Source organism: Neolamprologus brichardi, chromosome 5 (genome assembly GCF_056152115.1).
Source record: "Neolamprologus brichardi isolate AB-2024 chromosome 5, ASM5615211v1, whole genome shotgun sequence".
Classification (NCBI taxonomy): Eukaryota; Metazoa; Chordata; class Actinopteri; order Cichliformes; family Cichlidae; genus Neolamprologus; species Neolamprologus brichardi.
The window spans coordinates 7,499,179-7,521,428 of record NC_142108.1 but is presented as its reverse complement, the minus strand read 5'-3'; the positions used below and the strand labels follow the sequence as shown (position 1 = coordinate 7,521,428).

The 22,250-nt window shown below is 40.2% G+C and overlaps 1 protein-coding gene across 6 annotated transcripts; it reads left to right on the top strand.

Annotated features, from left to right (window-relative positions):
• The first annotated feature begins 312 nt into the window (after window positions 1-312).
• On the top strand, window positions 313-22,225 carry sfmbt1 (Scm like with four mbt domains 1). Of its 6 annotated transcripts, none has more exons than XM_087840595.1 (21): window positions 313-447; window positions 5,719-5,779; window positions 7,078-7,172; window positions 8,057-8,300; window positions 9,035-9,123; window positions 10,967-11,219; window positions 12,007-12,104; window positions 12,286-12,387; window positions 13,870-14,029; window positions 14,160-14,242; window positions 14,881-15,007; window positions 15,651-15,764; window positions 15,949-15,991; window positions 16,089-16,156; window positions 16,264-16,403; window positions 17,209-17,318; window positions 17,669-17,844; window positions 19,331-19,509; window positions 19,597-19,821; window positions 20,246-20,374; window positions 20,566-22,225. In XM_087840595.1, exons 2-21 carry the CDS (start codon window positions 5,755-5,757, stop codon window positions 20,704-20,706), a joined length of 2,601 nt encoding a protein of 866 aa, XP_087696721.1. In that variant the 5' UTR covers window positions 313-447; window positions 5,719-5,754; the 3' UTR covers window positions 20,707-22,225. The 6 variants fall into 6 exon arrangements, with proteins under 6 accessions (XP_087696721.1, XP_087696720.1, XP_087696719.1 ...); XM_087840594.1 differs by having other exon boundaries at window positions 14,860-15,007; window positions 17,669-17,859; XM_087840593.1 differs by having other exon boundaries at window positions 7,027-7,172.
• Window positions 22,226-22,250: the final 25 nt, after the last annotated feature.

Genomic DNA, 22,250 nt, shown 5'->3' with positions numbered 1-22,250 from the left:
CACGAACACGGCAAACATTTAGCTTTTTTTTTCTTTTATTTTTGTGTTATAGATTTGAGTCTTCACTCCTGTTGTGTGTCATTTTTATTGTGTGTGTGAAGATGGAAGTCAGTGTGATGTAGCCAGGCTCAGAGGCATATAGGCGGCAGAACATGCGCAGTGGCCGCTCGTGCCATATTGGAATGAGGTCGTGAACGAGAACTGCGTTAAGCTAACGGCACGCTGCCGAAGCAAAGCCGGAAGTATCTGCGGATTAATCCTCGTCACAGCAAAAGCCCCGCTCGTTGCTCGGGCAACGGCTGTAAAGCAGTGGCTCGTGAAGGCGGTTTTATTGTGAAACGTCCCACCGGGGCTTCGGCTTTTTATTCGCGCTACGCTAACGCTGCTGAGAGCAAGCAGGCGGAGAGGAACGGCATCTAAAAAGCGACTTGGAAAAACTACTTAGCGGTAAGGGGCCGATTTTGCGACTAAATATTCACTTGGTACGTGTTGTTGCGCACAAATTCCTAGCGATGTTTTGTGCTGGGGTGGCGCATTCGCCTTTTTTCCCGTCTCTCAAAAAGATGAGTCGGGTTCGGTCGAGTGTAAGCGCCCTTATTGCTCGTCAGCCTGCTCTTATTGCTCAAGCCGTGACGTTCAGTAACTTGACTCGGACACAGGCGGTTTTAAACCATGTGTCCGAGGAGTCCCACACGGCCGTTACACGCTTACCCTCGTGTTTTTTAATTTATTACACGGAAATTGAGCACATTTCTCCGGCTGTCTGTGTCATGTTCCGCTCAGTGTGAAAGTTAGACCGTTGGCGCTGTAGTCTCTCTCTCTCTCTCTGCAAAGCCATTGCGTTGATGGCCCATCTCTCTCTCCCTCTCTGAATGCTGCGGTTAGTCGGAAAAAGCGGCGCAATCTTAAGCTAGTTACAGTTCAAGGACCGTGTGGAAGTGTCCACAGATGTGCCCCCGTGGAACTCCGTATATTTGTACCGTTTAAGTCTTGCATAATGAAGGTTGCACGACCTCATCCGATTTGTGTTGTTACCACCAAGCAGGCTGCATAAACTAACTGCCCCCCCAAATCCCTCTTTCTCTCTCTTTTTTTAATTCCTCCAGCTTTTTAACGCGGATAAACGAGATGATGCTCGAAATGTCCGCGTTTCCCCGTCAGATTCACCGTTCACTTAATGCACCCTATTATTCATCAGCCCCCTTAACTTCCCTATTGTGCAACTTGAGTGATCCGCTGGCTGGCAGTGCTTGCTCGGCTTGACGTGCCACTGTGCAACGAGCAGCCTTTACTGAAACTAAATGGAGCACCTGAAGGAAATAGGTGTTATTTAAGCGTGCTGTATTGAGGAAATTGGTCTTTTCCATTTTTAGCCTCCTCCCCCTTCTTCTTTTTCTTCTTCTTTATTTTTCTTCTTCTTTGGATGTGAAGTTGTCGCAGGTTTCGCTGGGATGTCGCAGTGATTTACGGGAGCAGGCCAACTTTATTTGTTGGGCTTTTGTTTAGAACCATTACCTCCACATTGAAGATGTCAGGGTGTCTGAAGTTATTTAAATCTCCTCGGAGGGTGAGAGGTGTGTGTTTGGTGATGGGAGGTGGTGTCTGAGGAACAACCAAAAAGGCTGCTGTTGTGAATTTTATGGTATCGTTTTAAGATGCGTTATCAAGAATGACATAGAGTTTCAACCTTATATGCTAGCCCTTTAAAGGGGGTTTCGCCTAAAACCAAAACTATTCTTGCTTTCCTATTGTGCTATTATTATTGACCTATAAACCGTGTGGCTTTCATGTCATGAACCAAGAGGTATCAGTCAGACAGTTCTGCCTCTGTAGACTCAATAGAGGATCATTCTGTTTGTGATGTGAAATTATTCTACTGCAACACCTCCTGGCATTTAACATAACCTCATATTTCATTGTACACAGTTTATTTTTTTTTTACCACATAAAATGCTCCTATTTACACATTGGGTTATTTAGAGCATGGTGGGCTGTCACAGTTTCCAGATGGCTTTGTTGCTGGGTATTTTTATTATTATTATTTTTTTATTTGTCACATTTCATTGTTTTGAACACCACCAACAGAACTCTGTTTGGTTTGCAAGAAACCATGAAAGATTTGATAGCATTACAGGTGTAAATTTATACCAAATGCAACAGATACGTTTTAGGTTTTGTGAAGGTCAGAGTGTGGGCTGCTAACTGTAGAAATACATTTTCAGTCACTGGTGGATGGCATTTAATAGTGCTTGGGGAAGTGACTAATTTAATTGTATCGAAAGCAGATTGTGTTCTAGAAAAGCCACACAATGTGTAAAGACTTATTTAGTTGGTTGGCGTTTCCCTCCCCGAGATGTCAGAGGCCCTGAAAGGCATTATTGAGAATGCTCAGTGGCATGCTAAGTGCTGATGAGAGTATGATTCGGTGAGTGCTTGTAAAGAGGATGTAGTGTGGATGTCAGTTGTGGGTGTGTGTGCATTTGGCTCTTTCTCTTTCAGGTTCAGTCAGAGTCTTGGGTGTAGAAAGATTGAGGCAGAGCTTTGGTCCACACAGACCACTTTACTTTATATGAAACAGGGGAAGTTGCTTTTCTTCCTGTCTGCTGTGGCAGTTACACAGCAAAAGTGCTGCACCTCATGGACTCAAACAATTCCCTGTGAAATAACCAACTGCATGGGAAACGTATCCATGTTCCACTCATAGTGATTCTCAAATGCTGACGTCCTCCTATTTGTTCGAGAAAGCATGATTCCATTTTATGTTTGATTTTTGTCAAATGTATTTATTTAATCTGAAAATCCCATTGAGACCAAATCTGGCCAAGGTAGCAGCCATACAAACTCCAAAATATCAAAAAAAAAAAAAAAAAGAAGCAACAAGTACCATAAAATACAAGATCTACATAATTATATACAGTATAATTTAAAACTAGTGGTCTCAAGAAAAACATCCATACGTCTCCTTCACTGCATTCCCTATGATGCTTTTAAAATCACCACTAGACATTACTGTATTTAGGTTTGGGTCTTTCATGTAGGCACAAAAGAGAATGGGAATGACATGAATTTGGATGTCTCTGCCTTGCTTGTGGGTGTATTTTTACACAGCTCAAGTAAGATTCCATGTAGATGCTTCTATTTCTAGCAAACGAGATGGAAAGATAGGAAAGGCAATATAGAAACCTCACAAATCTCAGCAGCGTTAGGGGCTAAAGGAAACAAGTTGTGCCAAGAATGTAATTGGGAAGTTGTTCAGACTACAGTACAGAGTAGCGGTTCTTAGAAAAACCATAGCCCTTAGTTTGCAAAATATTTTAGCAATTGATGTGACAACACTTTAAAATATATCGTGTCTTCAGGTGCTAGCGAATAAAGCCATGAAAACAGCCAAGGTGAGCTTTAATCCTGTCAGGCTGACTTTTAACTGCAGTTTGAGCAAAATGGCTATAATGTGAAAAAAAGTGGTAAAACATGGTTACATTGAAAATTTAAATTTTCAAGTCATTACATTGAACAGTTTTAGAACAAAATAGTTCCTGTGGCTTTTAGGGTATAATTAGTGGTACGTATTTGCATAATCAGGGTTAGGATTCTGAGTGAGTGCTATTAAAAATTTTCTCCTCTAAGGGACCAGAAAGCATGAGGAACTTTTGATGCAAACTCACGTCGTCAGAACGTCAATGTTACCTGAAAATCTTCCATGTGTGAACAAAATTATCAAGGTATTGTGCTTGCGTGCTTGGAGGGAAAATTATAAAGCAATCGAAGAGAGAATTTCAATTAGAAAACACAGACTGCTTCATATATGAACAATAAAATAAGACAGATCTGAGAAGAGCGCTGCACTCGCTGTTTGACTGAAGGGTGTAAAAGTCATCAAGAAAACAGCTTTCAAACTATGACAGGGTGTTCAGAAGCAGAAAGGGAAAATACCTCATGTGTTTAAGCAAAATGAGGAAAAGAAGCGCCAGCAGACTCCTCACAGGAGGACTCATTGTTGAGCACACATCATTAATCACTTGAAGAAACTGAGAAAAACGTAATTTCTTTATTGCAGAAATGCTGCAGCCACAAGAATGTCAATCATTCCCTTAGCTTTGTGAGTATCAGAATCCAAAAATTCTGATATTTAAAAAAAATAACAATAATTAAAGGAAAAATAAAGCGGTCTAAAAGATATTTGGATATGAAGTGTCTAATGAGTCACAGGTCTGACAGTGTTTCTGTGTAATAAGTGAAAGCGTAGTTGTTAGAACAGCCTGGGATCTGTGTAAAATTGTGCTTATTTCTGGTTACAAAGAAATACAAAGAAATCTGTGGCTCCAGTCCCTAAGCACTGGATGGACATAGAAATCTTTGTGATGGAAAGGGTGCACTAGAGATGCAGGTTTCTCAAGAAAAGGAGAAAAATAGACTGTTTACATAAAGTGGGTGCTACTTTTGTGTGATGCCATTATGGATGGTAATGGACATAATGCATTATCATTGTTTGAGTTTGTGAGACCCTTTTTAGGGTTCTGTTTTTCTTTATCTGTTGTATCAAAATGTTAATTTTAATTAAGTACAGAATAAAAAAAGAGATATCAGTTTAGAATGAGGCCCCTAGGACCCCTTGGAATATAGCTTTTTTACTAAAGGCCTGTAGCTCTGCTCCTATCTCTACTGCTCTTTTTCCACTCTGGTGTAAGGAGTGTGCAACCCCCTGGCCCCCCCAGGACAATGAGGTCCTCTGCTGCGTGTTTGTGTATGTGTTGGAGGGAGGGGGATAAAGGCAGAGCGAGTAAGGGACAGGGTCGCGGGTGAAAGGCGGCACTGGTCCCGGCGGAGCACGGGGGTCGCAGTGGTAGTCCGGCGGTCGGGAGGGGGTGGCTTCTGATGGCGGCCTTGGTTTTAATAGAGACATCAGATGTGACAAAGACGGGCTGACAGGGCGCCTTGAATGGAGCTGCAGTGACAGACAAGCTCTACTCAGCATCCCATACAGCGTGCTCTCCACCATCGTCACGCCCAGCGCTCCGCTCTTTCTCATTCATGCCACTTCTCTTGTTGTATTAACTTATTTCATCTGGCTCTCACAATGCCCTGGGTTGGGTTTCATGTGTCCGAGATTGACGTGCGAGTCCGCATTCATGCGTTTGTGTTTTCACATTGGGCAGGAAAAGGCATATGACTGTGGTTTTAAAAAGAAGAACCCAAATGAGTTTCACAAGTAGAGAGGTGAGGTTGGATGAGATTAGCATAGCTACATATATTTTCCAGCTATCGTACCATCTGGTGCGTTACTTAGATGGTAAGTCCGGGACCAGATAGAAGCACTTTGAATATTAATGTTAGATCTTCTCTAAAGACACTGGCAGCCTTATTATCAAGAGGCAGCAGTCCTTGATTTTCGAATGGCTCAGGGATTCAAACGAATGCAAATTCATTTTTTTTGTTTTGAAGCACAGTTTGCAAATTAATGCTGTTGAATTTTCTTTGTCTTATGTCTGCTGTTTGACCCAGTAATGCAGGTTACTCTGCCTGCCATTGTGATGCTTTCTATTCTCTATGGCGAGTGGCTTACATGCTGTTAACTGATACCGATGTTTATATATTATAATAATATGGATGGTGTTAAAATAAAGGTATAGGCATAATAGTGGTGTGCCACAGATGACTATTAGGAGCCTGGATGAGTGCACTGTTTTCATTTCTGTGTTTCCTTCTCTCTTCTGCCAGAGTTTTGGAGTCCTAGTTAGCCGCGAGGGCACCAGCATGAGCCAGGAGACACTGGTGTCTGGTAAGAACAATTCTGTGAACAAATGTGTGAAAGGCAAAAAGTTTAGGGAGGTTTTGATTATGAAATTCAAAACCATCATTGAAATTTAAAATAACAGTTTGGCTACACAAAAGTCTGGAGTGACCCCTCATTGCTTTATATTGAGCTAGATAAGTGTTAATAGATGCAGTGATTCATTTAAACATGAACAAAAATTAATGTAAATATAGTATATGAGGAAATATTAGAGGTGGAAAAGGGGCACATTTTAATTAACTAAAAAAAATGGACATTTGTAGAACAGAAAATTAACCGAACCAATTGTGTGAATTTGGAAAACAAACTAAATTCAAATTCAAATATAGAAATATCCTTAGTTTTAGTCTTTGTCAGTAGGCGATATTTGTCATGGAAATGTTTATTGAGACTTGTCTGCGAGTCAATTGCTTTTAAAAAGTTCTGTATTATTTTTTGATTTTACTTATGCCTGACATGTGCCTTCCATACATAATACATCAAAACACTGAAACTAATGAAAATGAAACAGCAAACCGATAATTTTCCAGCAATAAAAACTAAGTGACACAACCAAGCCCACTCTGGAAACGTACTTGAACTGAATTGAAAACAGAAAGTCAAAACGAAATAGAAACAGAAACTAGTTAGAAAATACAAAAGCTTTAATGACTGTGCTTCTTGAAGGGGATTCAAAGCTCTTTGGATGTTGGCTGACGTTTAATCTTTCATGATGATCCCACGCTGAGGTCCGGGCCAATCCATGACTGATATGGTTTTTCTGCCCAGGTGCTATCCAGTTTACTGCACTGGCAGTGTGTTTGGGATCTTTGTCATTGCTGAAAAATGAAACTTTTGCCAGTAAAAGGTTTTTCAACAATTTTGATAGTTGCCCAACACCAGTGGTTGAAATGCAGTCCCACACTATGACAGAACCTCCATCATGTTTTACAGATGGATGCAGACATTCACTGTTGGACCTCCTTTCCTGTATGCATTTTTGCAACAGGCTACTAGTAACAAAGGCCCCATTTAAATTGGTTCCTTGCTAGTACGTAGACACAGCACTACTTCATCCCTTGAGTTCCAGTTGTTATATTTAATGCTTGCTGTTAAGTGACTCAATAAACAACAAAAAACATTCCTACAAGAAATGGTTAGCTACAAGGACTGTGCTCAAAATAAATATGAAAAAACCAAAAATATATATAAAACTGCAAGTGACCCGTGGATATTTGTGCATTCCTGTGTAGGACAAAATGCTGGAAAGCAGGTTCATGAAGAAAAATGCGTTTGCATTCCAGATGGAGACTCTGCTCAGGATGCTCCTGATTTTAACTGGGATGATTACCTGGAGGAGACTGAAGCCGTGGCTGTGCCCCATCACAGCTTCAAACATGTGGGTGTCGACAACCTTGACAGCTTACACACATTTCTGGATAAGCTTGTGCTAGCTATTTATGATGAATTACATAGCTTCTGTGTAAAGTCTTCAGAGAGACTGGTGGGGTCAAACTTCATATTAAAATTTAAATTGAAGTTTTTAAACTTATTAGCATGCCCATATGGTGTTTTCATTAATGTGCTAGATGGCATAGAATGAGGAAAACAAGCAGTCAGCACCATGTCTGAATGTTCTTTTTGTAGTAACAACAGAGTCACCACTGTCACCATTTTTTTTTCTTTCCCCACTAGTGTAAAGTTGGCTCTAGCTGTTACATTGTTACAAGTTACTTCCTGTATAGGCGCAACTTAAGTTATTCTGTTGTCAGATAACCAAAGCAAATAAATTTGAGTGAAAATTAAACCATTTTTCATAGTAACTCTTGTTAATTCTATTAACTAATTACAAACATGTGCCTCACATACGGGCAGTCCATACTGCAGCGCCTTTTTTCTGAGGTCGTTTTGATTTGACCAGCTGTAATATGCAAAATGCATTGAAAAGGTCTGGAGATGTTGAGGAAAACTGTGGGTCAGGTTTTGAAGTAATCCAAAGAAATCTGACCACATGTTCTTTGCAATCCAGTGGATTATATGACTAAATATTTCCATGTGCTTTGTGCTCATTTTAAAGAAACCTAACCCAACCCTGTGTTCTCTGGATACGTTACTTGTAGCAAACAATTGGAGAGTCCTTGTGTTCTCTCATAAAACTAGTGTTTTAACCCATGTTACTTAAGCTGAAAGCTGGTAGGTAGATTTATTTAGGATGAAAACCAATAGAATAAAAGTATTTTCTCTTATGTTGATTTGATCTCCTGTTTTCCGTTCTCCCCTCAGGTGGACCAGGGCCTGCAGACAGGGCTGACTCCAGGCATGAAGCTGGAGGTATGTGTGCGCTCTGAGGCTGACAGCCCTTACTGGGTGGCAAACATCATCACCACATGTGGACAGCTGCTGCTTTTACGTTACGAGGGATACCAGGATGACCGCCGTGCAGACTTCTGGTGTGACATCATGACGGCAGACCTCCACCCTTTGGGTTGGAGCTGGCAGCACGACAAGACAATGAGGCCCCCTGAAGGTGAGGCACTGCTGGGGTTGGCATCGTGATTTTTGAATTGTGGGACGCATAGTTAGAGCTGACTGATCTCATAAATCACAGTCAAGTAACCTTTCTGTCTTTTAAATGGAGAGAGCTCTGCAGAGACAATGCAAGATTTTGGGAGGGGGGGGGGGGGGGGGGGGGGGTTCTTTCATGCCAAAATGTAATTTAATGTTGGAACTCAACTAGGTAATTGGACTTTTGTTCATCAGTTAGATTTAAGTAATGAATATTTCTGTTCCCCTGATGTGCTGCTGGCACAGTTGCCCACAGGTGAAACACTGGGGTTTCCCTTCTGACGTTCTCGCTTCATGAAAAATAGATTTCCCACAAAATGGGTAGGCGAAACACTGAAGGAAATGAACTTTTTTCTTGTGCATTTTTTTACATTAATGGAGATGGTTTGTTTTTTTGTTTTTTGTTTTTTTTAAAAAAACCTTGATACTTGTGTGTATAAACAGAAAACATAACAAAACAAAATACTTGATTTGCCATTATGGGATGTGGTAGATGACACAGATGAAAGTTTGATAAGATAACATCTCACCTTCAGTATATGATCCCTCTAGTATTTTTTTTTTTGTTTTATAATTGATGTGATGCTTCAAAGCAGCTGTGTGGGGAAAAATTAGAATTGGGATGTGTGTAATGCTAAAGACCACCAGCTTTTTTGGTTAATAAACTAAATGGTGTGTGTGAATCATCCACCTCAGGTGTGCGTGAGAAGCATCAGGACTGGGAGGCTTTGCTGGAAAAGGCCTTGGCTGAGGAGTGCAGCGCGCCTGCCAGCCTGCTGGAATTGGTAAGGCAGGGGAAGGAAGCAGCTGTCCTTCCAAAAGGCTACTCACACCCAGGGTGGGGCGTTAGCTTTTGGCATTTCGGTACCCACTCGTGCCAACAACAGTCTCTTCTATCAGGGCAAATTTACGGCACACACTGTGCACTCCCATGTGTCTTATCACTTAAATGTCAGATAATTACAAGTTGCATCCTCTCACATTAGACAGGCAGTTGAGGAATTGTGGATATATTAGGGAAGGGATCTTGAAGATAGAGCTGCCAGGGATGTGGAGAGATGGAGGCAGGTGATCAGCTATGACAACCCCTAAAGGGAGCAGCCGAGAGGAGATCCTCTCTCAATATTTGACTTACCTTTGAAAGTAATGGGGTAATATTAGAGCTTATTCCATATTACGAAGTAACAAATTAGATTTGCTATATTAAAATTCAGGCCCAGCAGAAGGAATTTAAAGCAGCAGAAGTCAGTGTTTCTTCCTTTTTCTTTTTTTTTCCCACTTCTTAGCTTTTTTGTCTTCATTTCTGATGCCAGACTCCCTCAACATGGACAATTCCAGTTTTTGTGGAGAAATGCCATCCTTCAGAGACTTTTTTTTTTTAGCTGGGCTTTGCTCGCAGAGTTTCACTGCTACCTTTGTGACATCCACATTTTCCTCTTCTGTCAACTCTTTCTGTGATTATTTTATTTGTTACATTTTGGCCAGTTTGCCTTTGATTGTTGTCAAGCTAGAAAATGTCTCTCCTGCAAATATTATGTAAAACCTATCAACTAGTGTTTCAGTGTATCCACAGGCATTCATCTATAAATGTCATCCCAAACAGACTTTGCCTCATGCAGCCCCATATCACACTCTCACCTCCCTTGCTTCAAACTTTGGTTTCACTGGGGTACTCTTGACCAGGATCATGCCAGCCATGCTGGAAACCATCTGAACAAATTTATCTTGTGTCTCATCTGATCAAAGAATGCGCTTCTATTATTAATAAGGCTTTTTTATGCACTTTAGCACAGTTTAATCTTTTAATTTTGTGCCAAAGAGCAAGCAGGGAAATTTTTTTTTTTCTTGGCTGGTATCCATAAAAGCTGACATTAGCACAGCGTCCTTCACACTGTCTGAGCTGTTGCAGAGCATCTCATTTTTACTCAAAAACTCTGTGCCAAGTCTTCTTTTAAAGTTCTTTTTGTACAAGTGGTTCTTGGCTTATTCTGTAACTTCTGATTACTGTGGAAATGTGTTCCACTAATTTTCCCCCTGATCTTCCTCTATCCTTTTGCGTCTTTGTGAACTCTCAGTATCAGATTGCTGCATTGATTTTCTACTTTTGGGGCCTGTATTCACAATATAGTATCTCTGAATATTTTGAGTGTTTATGATAGGAAACGGGCACAGAAATAAGGCAGTTGTTAGAGATGAATTGCTTTAAATTTTAATGATATTGCATTCATCACTGTTGCTACTTAGTTATTTGTATTTTCCTATCTGTATTTTAAGTTTAGATTTATATCTGTAAGAGCCATAATAAAAAAATCAACATTAGAATACATCTCAGCTTGAACTAAATAAGATTTTATCTGCTGAAGTCTGAAGTATACAAAACACAAGGCTCTGAGCTTTTGTTTACACCATGAACGATGTGCTGCTGGAAGCAAATACACTGTAGGAGCAGCCTGTGAAATTCTTCACATCCATTAGTTAGCTTTCAGTCACCGTGCTTCAGTTCTGCCACTTAGCCATGCAGTGCATTCTCTCCACTGCAAATTCCTCTCCTTGTCTAGGCGTGTGTTCATGTATGTTTGTGTTAGTGTGCTATGGGCTTTCCATTTACCACTCCTGGCCCCCTTCCAGCCCCAGCGTGGCAGAGACCCAGTGGAGCTCCTGTGTGCGGGCTGCTACGTGGAGCTCCAGGATAGCGTTGACCCGGGGCTGGCCTGGGCTGCTGAGGTGGAGGAAAATGTCGGAGGAAGGTTGAAACTGCGGCTTATAGGCACAGAGGGTCTCCCAGACACACCCGCAACTCTCTGGCTCTTTTATCTCCACCCACGCCTACACCCACCTGGCTGGGCCAAAGAGCACGGCTGCACCCTCAGGCCTCCTTCAGGTCAGTGGCATCGACATGGGTCAGGTTTTATTTCCAGAAGTAAAGGAAGTTCCTTTCTTTTTCATCTCTAGGTTTCTGAGCAAAGTGCCATTGCATGCATTAGTGACAGTTTAGAAGAAAGGACAGGTGGACGATCCATATGAATGCATTTTAATTATCAAGTGTAATTCTATTATTTTTCTATATACTGGCCCAGCAACAAAACTTCTCAGTACTTCCTGCTAGACCTTGAAATTAATTTTCCATGCAGGATTTGATAGATCACTGTTAATACTTTTGAAGTGGATACAGTTTGTTGGCACTGGAGGCTGTAGCTCTATCCTTACTGATCTGTCTTCTTGTACCACCAAAAGTCTTCATTTATTTTAATACCACCCTTTTTATAGCTCAAATACAGGATAATGTTAGTAAAAGGAGTTAATTAGATCTTTTTAGATTACTTTTTCTTCTTCGTAAGATGTTTTTATTGTATTTTTTTTCAAAAGCAGTAATTTGATTTCAGCCATTTAATTTCTGTCTGGAGTCCAATATCCTGTGATAAGAAGTTTCTGTTTTGTGGTTGCAACATTGTGGAGAGCGACATTGATTTTTTTTTTTTTCCTTCCCTTGTTTAATTAACTGGGAGCAACTTTTTAAAGGTCCAGCTACAGACCAAGCTGACATACAGGCTGTGTTTTACCAAGTACTGCTTTATACTTTGTGTTTATTTAGTCAAATTCAAAAGCATGCCCTTGGTAATCAAACATTACCACAGTTATCTTTAACAGTTATTTGGTCTTTGTTTCAGATCTGTTAGGTCTGCGGACGGAGGAAGAGTGGGAGGACGTGAGACAGAGGATCAGTGACCTGCCTCAGGATGAAGCTCTGACTGCAGAGTTAACTAAAGTACGGTCAACTGCGCTCTTTATTTGTTCTTCCCGACCAGAACATTCCTCTGTTTATTCACGAGTTAACATTTGATATTTATGCTTAACTGAAAGTGACATTCTCCAAATCGGGTGCTGAAAGATTTTTAATACCAAGGCTTTTGGAAATGGCTCTTCATACAAGTGTTTGTTTGTCTCAGGATCAACCTGCCATCTCTGCTCATTGTTTCAAAGAAGGGATGAAACTAGAAGCTGTTGACCCTGCTGCTCCCATTTCCATCAGGCCTGCAACTGTCACCAGGGTAACGGAATTTCCCATTAAATCTGTGTCTTCTGTGCTCAGTTTTGCTCCTGTTTACTGAGAATTTATTTGCTATCATACTGCAGTGAAACTCAACTTACAGCGAGTTATTGGCTTGCCATCCACTTTCTATTTCAGAGCAGGAAATAGAAAAAGCTTTAAACTATGTACTATTCTTAATCATTATTTTCTTTATATGTTACAACAATATATGTAACACAATCAATAATCAATCATTTTTTCATCAGCTCAGCACTGCTTTTATCTTTTTATTGTTATATGTGCAGAGTGTGAAAACAATTCAATACACTATTATTATTATTATCATTATTATTATTATTATTGCACTATTCTCAGTCTTTCCTCTTCAGACACCGGGGATGCAGCCAAATGTAACAACACAGTTTCATATGCCAGAATGAAAGCTTTCTTGTAGTTAGCTTGAGTTGGGCAGCGATGCCATTTTACTTTAGTATTTGTATGTGAAATAATCTCAAATTTTAACAGCACAAAATGCTGTCATTTAAAAAATGCTAAATATTTCTCTACAGTAGATTCCTAAGAAAATGGTCTGCTTTGATGATGGGCTTTCCCTGCTTTTCTGCAAAGCACAGCTAATGGCCCCTCGTTTACTCACCTCTGCAAACCTGCGTACAGGGAAGAAAGTAACTTAAATTTTATCAGATCGAGTTCCAGTGTTTAAATTATATGTGAAAGTGGCTCATCACTGCAACGTGTTCTGCAGCATCTTGGGCAGCAGGTTCTAACTTGTGAAAAGGTTGATCTTTTTACACAGACGTGTGGCTGCTCTGCTCTATCAGCCCATCATAGCAGCTGTAACATCGCTCACAAGCCAACGAACTGTGCATAATTTCTTTGCACTTTATAAATGCAGGATGTTGCAGACAGCAGCCCCAGTGCAGAGCTGCAATTTAACAAGCCACACAGCTCCCCTTTGTAGGAAATTGATGTCTGACGAAGTCTGGTCAGACAAACAGCAGCAACATTTCTAGGGGTTTTTTTTTTGTGTGTGTGTGAGAGTCTTCTGACACTTGGAATCCAGTTGATTTACCCCTTTATTTAGTTAACAGTAGTGTAGTTAATGAAAAGTTGAAATACAACAGGATCCGGTTCATCCCCCCCAAGCAATCATGCTGTTGACTGTTTCAAGGCGACGAGCTAAAAATCGGAGTGTTTCTGCTTGGTTTTTTGGGTTTTTTAAAATAAGCCCACTGGCATAAAATAATATAAGCAGAGGGAAGGACATGTAAACCAGAGGACTTTGGGGGAACCTCACAAAGCACACAGAGTGTCCATGCTGTGCTGTCTTTATTCAGTTAAAAAATGTTTATCCAACATGCTTACATATGCCTGAAACAATAGATCATATTAGAAATGCTAAATTGCTAAAAACTCAACCAGCTCAGTGTGACTACAAGATAAAACATCTGACAGTCTCTGGGTCCGGTGTTGTATATTCCAGGTGTATGATGAGCAGTACTTCCTGGTGACAATGGAAAACCTTTGTGATATTGAGGAGTCAGAGAGTGCTGGGCGATCCTTCCTGTGTCACAGAGACAGTCCGGGGATCTTCCCTGCTCAGTGGAGCCTCAAAAACGGGCTCCCACTCAGCCCCCCACCAGGTTTGTTCTGTCACTTATCACTTTTTGACAACTTGAAATCAGACAGTTCATGATAACAGTGGTGAGATTGCTTGTGCTGTCTTGCTTTCTCTCTAAATTGCCTTGCTGGTGTTTATTGTATCATGCACAGGATACCAGGGTCCAGACTTTGACTGGGCAGACTACCTGAAACAGTGTGAAGCTGAAGCCGCTCCTCAACATTGCTTCCCAACTGTGAGTAAACCTTTTTTCTTTTCTTTTCTTTTTTAACCATCTGTCTTGCAGATTACTGACCAGAAAAATAATGATTAAAAGAAAAAAGAAAAACTTGGGTCTCACTATTTATTCATGCTTCTGAATTGAGGGTTATTTGTTTGTTTGTTAGTTTTTTATATGAATTGAGTTTAAATAAAATAATGTTGTTTATACACATGATGGTGCATCTAAAAACTAGGCTAAGTTAAAAATTTGAGGAATGGGGAGAAAATAGTTCAATAAAACATTTTTCTGATATAGTTTTGAGAGAGACTGCAGGAAGCGAAGATAACAAAGATAACAAATAGTGCAAATATTGGTTTTCATTGATTGTGTCATTGCTTATTCTGTTTTTTCCCCTTTTGCCTGTCATAAATGACCAAATATAAGAAATTACACTTTTCAGTTTAGCCATGTGACTGACGGCATAATCGGATACCAGTGATGAAATGTATCCCGACTGTGTAATGGGCTTGTAGAGCAGGTGACCCACTGTGACTTCTCTTGCTTTTTACGGGAGACTCAGCATGTTGTTTTCCTAATGGACAAATTTCACAAAAACTAACCATCAGCCATCCTCCCTCACCGTGAAACAGCTCTCTCTGTTTACCTCCCAGGAGCAGTGTGAGCACAGCTTCAAAGAGGCCATGAAACTAGAGGCTGTCAACCCACTGTCACCTGAGAACATTCACGTGGCCACAGTCACCCGGGTCAAAGGGCAATACATTTGGCTGAGCCTTGAAGGTGAGATGACTACTGAAACTTTAGTAGATGGATTCAAATGAACAATTACAATGTGCACAGTTTTTTTTCTGCTGTTTTAAGAAGAAAATGCTGACATAGTATTTGAATGGCAGCAAAAAACAAATTTGCAGCTAATTACGCAGAGGGCAAAGTTCATTTGTGCATTTCTATTGTGTGCCTTCCTCCTGTTTTGTATGTACTCCTCTTGTCTATTATTTATTTTTGTTGTCCTACTATTTATATTTTTATTCCATGTACAGTTGGTGTGGAGCACCCACACTTTAGTTGTACATGTGCAATGACAACAAAAGCCTATTCTATTCTATTCTATTCTATTCTATTCTATTCTTCTATTTTGAAAATAATCTTTAATTTTAAAAGAAGCAGTTTCATGTCTGATTTTTATTTTTTTGACATTGGAAGGGATTTCTTTAAAGAGTTTAAAGAGTGTGTGTGTGTGTGTGTGTGTGTGTGTGTGTGTGTGTGTGTGTGTGTGTGTGTGTGTGTGTGTGTGTGTGTGTGTGTGTGTGTGTGTGTGTGTGTGTGTGTGTGTGTGTGTGTGTGTGTGTGTGTGTGTGTGTGTGTGTGTGTGTGTGTGTGTGTGTGTGTGTGTGTGTGCGCGCCCATGTCTGTATTCTTGCAGGTCTAAAGCAGCCCATGCCAGAGCTGATAGTTCATGTGGACTCACTCGATATATTTCCTGTCAGCTGGTGTGAGACAAATGGCTATCCACTTGTCTACCCTATTAAGCCCTCAGGTATACAACATGACTCATCATTGTAGAGTTTCATGGTAGTGTGGTTACCCAGCAGCTTGAATAAGCCTGTTACTAAGAACACAAATAGAAACAAAATATGATCTTCATTTTATCCTGACGTTGGAATAAATAGCAATGAAAATCAGTGCATCCAGGCACACGTTAATCTCTCCTTGTTTTTCAGTTGAGAAAGAAAAGAAGATTGCTGTGGTGCAGCCAGAGAAACAGTAAGTATGAGAGGAGGGGTGGGGTGTGTGATTGGTGGTAAAGTGGACTAAGCTCAACAGCCTTTCAACATCTCATTTAATTTTCATCCTTTTACAGCAGAACTCCCCCCAAGTCTTCATCACCTGACACTGTCAAGCAGCAGATAGCAAACCAGTCGGAGACAGGTCAGTTTGTCTGATCAGTTTTTAAGACCCTATATATTATGTTCGGTCTGCTGGTTATCTACTGAGGTGGTTCCATCATATATATGTCCTTGTGTGAACGTGTGCAGGGCAGGGCAACGGGAAATACTGCTGTCCCAAGATCTACTTCAACCACCGCTGTTTCTCAGGGCCCTACCTTAACAAGGGACGCATCGCTGAGCTGCCTCAGTTCATCGGCCCTGGAAACTGCGTCCTCGTGCTCAAAGAGGTGAACTGTAAACTGTGAGAGCGGCGATTACAGTCAGGAATAAATCACTCTACCAATAACCATGCAACTATGCTGTACTTTACTACATATACACAACACAGACTACTAAATCTCCAGCCATATAAAAAATGGACACTTAGCACTCAAGGGTCAGGAAGTAATTTGCTGTGGAATCTGGGATTTTCAGTGGGTTATGGGATTAGTAATTCTTTCACCAGTAAAGGTAATTATCTACACAGTCTTGTGCCTGGCCTCTTTTCTATTTTTATTTAATTTTTTTATTCTTATTGTCATGTTTCACCTCGTAGCTGGTTGGATTGGTTCAAGGCTTGAAACTCTTGGTACAAGGATTTTTTTTTTTTGTTGTTTATTGGAGAAAATGAATAAGGAATTCACTTCCAGAAATAGAGTCCTTCAAAACGTGTGCAGTAGCCATTGTTCTGTGTTACATCTTTCTTTTGTGCAAATTAGTCAGTGTTAGCAATGTCCTAAACTGTCATACTGAACACTGCAAATGTAAATGCCAAATTAAAGGTGGCAGCTTTGTCACTGTGAGTATGATCAAGTTAGGATTTCACCCAAAGCACTGTATAGCACAGCTAGACCCAGGTTCTGAAATTGTTCAGCTCGTTGTTTCCTCAGAAACTAGTGAAATTATGCCTATTAGTTAACAACACAATGTTATACTGTACAGCAAAAATCTTGTTTCAGGCTGATTAGGGATTTTTGATGTTAAGAGAAAACACATAGTGCTACTAAAGTATAAAATAACTCATTCTTTTCATCGTTTTCATCTCGTCTCCAGGTATTGACTCTGCTGATAAACTCAGCCTACAAGCCCAGCCGTGTGCTGAGAGAGCTGCAGCTGGACCAGGAGAGCCGCTGGCAGGGCCATGGAGAGACACTCAAAGCAAAGTGAGGAGACGCGTCATTTAATTCTTCACGCAAAATACTCAGTTCTTCTGAAGAACCTGTAGGAATAGAACAAGTGCTTCCAGCTGGCATTTTTGACAGAACAAGCTGGTTTAAAAGTGTACTTAAAGCACTAATAGGTACAGACATGGGTGTATTCACACCGGAATCAGGGGCAACCCACTAATACTTCAGTAAAGTGGTGAATAAGATGATAGCATCTAGGTTTCTGTAAGGAGAGATCTTGTTAGATTACATATCGTTTTGGTTTTGAGTAACTGAAAATTTTTTTTACAGCCCAGCACTTTGTGGAAAATTAGTCACATTTACCATTGCTTTTCTTTAAACATCAGGTACAAGGGAAAGAGCTACCGGGCCACCGTGGAAATAGTCCGTACTGCAGACCGTGTGGCAGACTTCTGCAGAAAAACCTGCATTAAGTTAGAGTGCTGCCCGAACCTGTTTGGACCTCGCATGGTTCTGGAGCACTGCTCAGAGAACTGCTCTGTCCTTACCAAGACCAAATACAGTAGGTGGCAAACAGGTCATTGAGACTTAAAATTATTTCTCATTTCATCTGAAGTGTTTGTTTATATAGCTAGAGAGGCAATATAAACAACCTCTGATATTCATGTATAATATCTTAGAAATCTTTGTATTTGTTGATCAGCTGTTATAAACACTTTGAGATGCAATTAGAAAACTCAACAGATTTCTAATTGAATTAGAAAGTATATGTGCAATCTGGACGTTACCCGGCTAATAAAAGACTCAGATCATGCAGTGATACAGTGGAAGTCCAGTAGAACGTATTTCTGTAACTGACAGCATTTGGCATTTGAAAGACTGTGAATACAGTGGCGTTTGAGTCAGGAAAAGGAATGTCATTGCAGACGTGATACGGAATGTCTAACATTTCCAACCAGTATTTGTAATACATGCTCAGCATTGTGGTGGCATGTGTAAACCTTTAAAGCCCCAACCATGAAATAATTGCTAGAAATTTCTAATGTTTTGAAAATTGTAGAAGTCTCAGAACGCATGTATTAAATGTGATAGGATTAATGTTACTTTCATTATCTGTTTGTTATGTGTGGAGCTCCATAGTTGTCTACTAAAGAGGTTTTGCACTCCAAAATAATATTATTGTGTGTTCTGGTCAGTGCATGTCTCCTCCTCTTTTGTCTGCCATCTTTTGGGGCAGTTTGTTTTTGCAGATGTGTTTTGTTCGTTTTTTTTAATATAAAAACTTGTAAATGGAAATGTAAGTATTTAGAGATTTTAATGAAGTTATATATTTTTATATTTATACATTTTTGTGAAAGAAAAAAAATGAAAAAATTACAAAGTGTGTGTGTGTATATATATATATATATATATATATATATATATATATATAATCTACACTTTGTAATTTTTAAAAAAAAAAAAAAAAATTCTTTTCCAATTTTCTTTTTTTATGGCGCTCTCATGGCTCCATAACTTGTTCTCATTTTGCCCAAAGCTTACTCACCATCAGTTCATTTGTGAAGCTCGTGAATAGAAGCGATCCGTGCGTATGTAAACACTGCCTTGAATGTGAATTTTTTTTTTTTTTTTTTTTGGCAATAACCTTTTGGCTTAGCGTATATTTAGTGAGCACACAGAGTTGGTAGAAAATCGGTATCGGTGTCAGGGTTGGCCTCTTTGATCTTGTGTAAAACTTCTCTTTCTTTTTTTTTTTCTTAGCACAAAGCCACAGATTTGCTGATATGTTTACTGCAGCTGCATCACAGTGTTGTGGTTAACTGATGCAATTCAATAGCAACAGACAAATGATTATGCTTTCTCTTTTTTCATCTCATTCAGACCTACTGAACAGTCTGTTTATCAGTGCTTTTCTTACAGAGAGCGTTTAAGAATACAAACATTAGAGTCAGATTAATATCCATCCGTTTCAATGGTGTATTCAAGTCTATAAGACATGCCAGATGCAACATGATAATGACACCACAGGGTTGTTGTTTTACCATCAGCATATTACTATGGAAAGAAGAAGAGTAAACGTGTTGGTCGTCCACCTGGAGGCCAAACTAATCTGGATGCTGGAGTGAAAAGAAGGGGGCGGAGGAGGAAGAGGAGGAAGCAGCTCTTTGTCCATAAAAAGAGACGCTCATCAGCTTCCGTTGACAACACACCTGCCGGCTCTCCACAGGTACCCCAGAACTCATGTTACTTCTGCATTAAGCTTTACGTTAAACGAACTGTGTGAAATGACTGCTTGTCATCCTTTTGCTCACAGGGCAGTGGGGAGGAGGAAGATTTAGATGAGGATGACTCTCTGAGTGAAGACTCTGGCTCTGAGATGCAGGACGATCTCCAGGACGATTCCGAGCAGTCAGTCGGGAAATCTCAGCCCACCACACCGTCCCCTTCCCCGCCAGCGACTCCCAGGCCGACACGCAGACGCCGGAAACCCCGCTCCCCCTCGTTCTCTGATGATGAGAACCACCCCCCTTCACCAAAGGTGATGAAAATTACAGAGAGGAGCTTTGCAATATTTCTAATTATGTTTCCAAGCAGTGTATCTGTAATTAATACTCAGCAGGTTCACAAAGATTTTCCACTTGTTCTGCGCTCTGCCCCTCCAGTTGCACTCTAAATAAATGCCTTGTGCTTTCTAACATTGCCATTTTAGTAACATTTTAAAAGGTGTTTCTACCGCATTACGCTCTGTCCCATTATGCTGCTTGAAAGAAACAAAAATGTCTCCAATGGCTGTTTGACTGTGACCTTTTACTGCTTTTACACAGCTATTATTTATTTAATGAAATGTTTAGGTCTGGTACTGGTCTCAGCATCAATTGCAAGGGTTAAAATGAGCTGCGAGCCTTTCCTCTTTGGCAGGGAAATCTCAGTCTGTCTGACTCACACTGTCTGTGTGTTTGTAGACGCCAAAAGCTGAGCCTCCTCAGAAACTGTGTTTGGATACCAGCCCCCTGGAGTGGAGCGTTACTGATGTGGTTCGCTTTATCAGGACCACTGACTGTGCGCCTCTTGCGAGGATTTTCTTGGATCAGGTATGAAATACTCAGACTTAATGGCCGTGGCCACTCGGGATAAGAGCTCACTCTACTTCAGTGCAATAAGTGCATTATACACTTGTACTGTATCCATGGTTAGAAATGGAAACATTTTAACATTTCTTGTGTGTTAAGCCAAAAACAAGCTATATAGAGAATGCATCTCACATGAACTCGTGTGTCGGCAGGAGATTGATGGACAGGCGCTGCTGCTGCTGAACCTCCCGACAGTGCAAGAGTGTATGGACCTGAAGCTGGGACCGGCCATCAAGCTGTGCCACCACATCGAGCGGGTCAAGCTGGCATTTTATCAGCAGTTTGCTACGTAGCTGACGGGGGACCAGATGTGGGATGTGACTGCACCCTGTTCTGTGTGTTAATCCATTCAAAATCAATGGGTTGTTTTTTGGGGGGGGAGGTGGGTTCCCCCCTAACACTGGACATCGTTTAGAATCCTTCCTATTCCACAACCTGCGTGGACATGATAGACGAAGCAACATTTCTTGATCCTTGGGGAGGGGGAAAGACAGCTGAGAAAGTAGAACACCCAAAGGAAGGAACTTGTGGCTCTTTGATGGCACAAATAAATGTAAAGACATATAAGTATAAATTCCTTAAATTCAGCATATTTTGACATCAAAATAAACCATCACCAAGGACTTGCTTTAGGTTTAAAAAAAGAAAAGAGCTTGGTTTCTGTATCTATTTTAATTAATGCTGTTTGACTAATTTGTATCTTCAGAGTGTTGTGAACCTGTTTTTTTTTTTTTTCTTTTCTTGTTGTTGTTGTTGTTGTTTTTGTTTTTTTTCCCCTTTTCTTACCCCACTTAAAAAGTGACTTAGCGCCACTTCTAGAACTCTTGTTCTATTTAATCATACTTTGCAGTCCACTTAGGGCAATACCACAGGATCAAAGCTTTTAAATTGTAATACTATGGGATAAGTAAGTAATAATCTCACTAAGTAATAAGTGAGATTAACTGCCTTCTGATCTGGTGACTTCTGTGGAGAATATTTAAAGTGTCTTCAAAAATGTATTTCGGTGTATTAGTTAAAGAAAAAAACAGAGTAATCGTTGCTTCAGAAATCAAACTAGACGATGCAAAGAGACTGCTGCCCAGTTCTGAAGCGATAGTTTGAGTCATTGCAGGGACTGCATTAGATTTTATTTTAAACATGCAACATGTATATCAAGATCCGTTGCTAGTTTTAAGATGGAATACTTTATGCCAAATTTGTATGCTTAATGTAAAATGGGGTCTTGATCTTAAGAGACTATGGCTCTCTGGTTTAAGTCTCAATATGTGAAATGATTTTTTACTGCAAGCACAAGCAAAACCATGCACTACATGGTGGTATGCAATTATGACACGTGCATGTCTGTATATATTGTACATATTCAAATATCTTCTAGTGCAACAGGGTGATTTGAAAGGAAAAAAAAATCGTCTTTGTGCATATGTGTAAATGCCCAAACAACACAATATATTTGCACAGAATAGGTCTAAACTTTGCAATATTGGGTATATGATGCGAGTCAGTTTAGCTACAGTTGATAAAAACATTTTTAACAGCAATGGGTTATTTTAATTGCTGATGCTAAATGAAATTGGCAGTTTTAAAGCAAGATGATACCCTTAACATGCTTTTGTAAGTCGTTTCTCCCCTCGTTTTTTTCAGTCCGTGTCGTGCGATTTGATGTAACGTTCTTCATTTTGTGTGATGTTTGTGTTTACTAATTTTCTCGTAGTTCCCTTGTGCTCAGAACAATGGCACAGGCATTTGTTTGAAGATTATTATCACTGCTATTTAAAGACAACACTGCAATAAAAGCTGAACAACACTTTTTACGCGACTCGTGTTTGTTCCTCCT

Coding starts and splice junctions, on each gene's coding strand:
- sfmbt1 (XM_087840590.1), top strand. CDS start 5,755: ATGAGCCAGGAGACACTGGTGTCTG. Junction 7,173..8,056: donor CCCATCACAGCTTCAAACAT/GTGGGTGTCGAC, acceptor TTCTCCCCTCAG/GTGGACCAGGGCCTGCAGAC. Junction 14,030..14,159: donor CCCACTCAGCCCCCCACCAG/GTTTGTTCTGTC, acceptor TATCATGCACAG/GATACCAGGGTCCAGACTTT.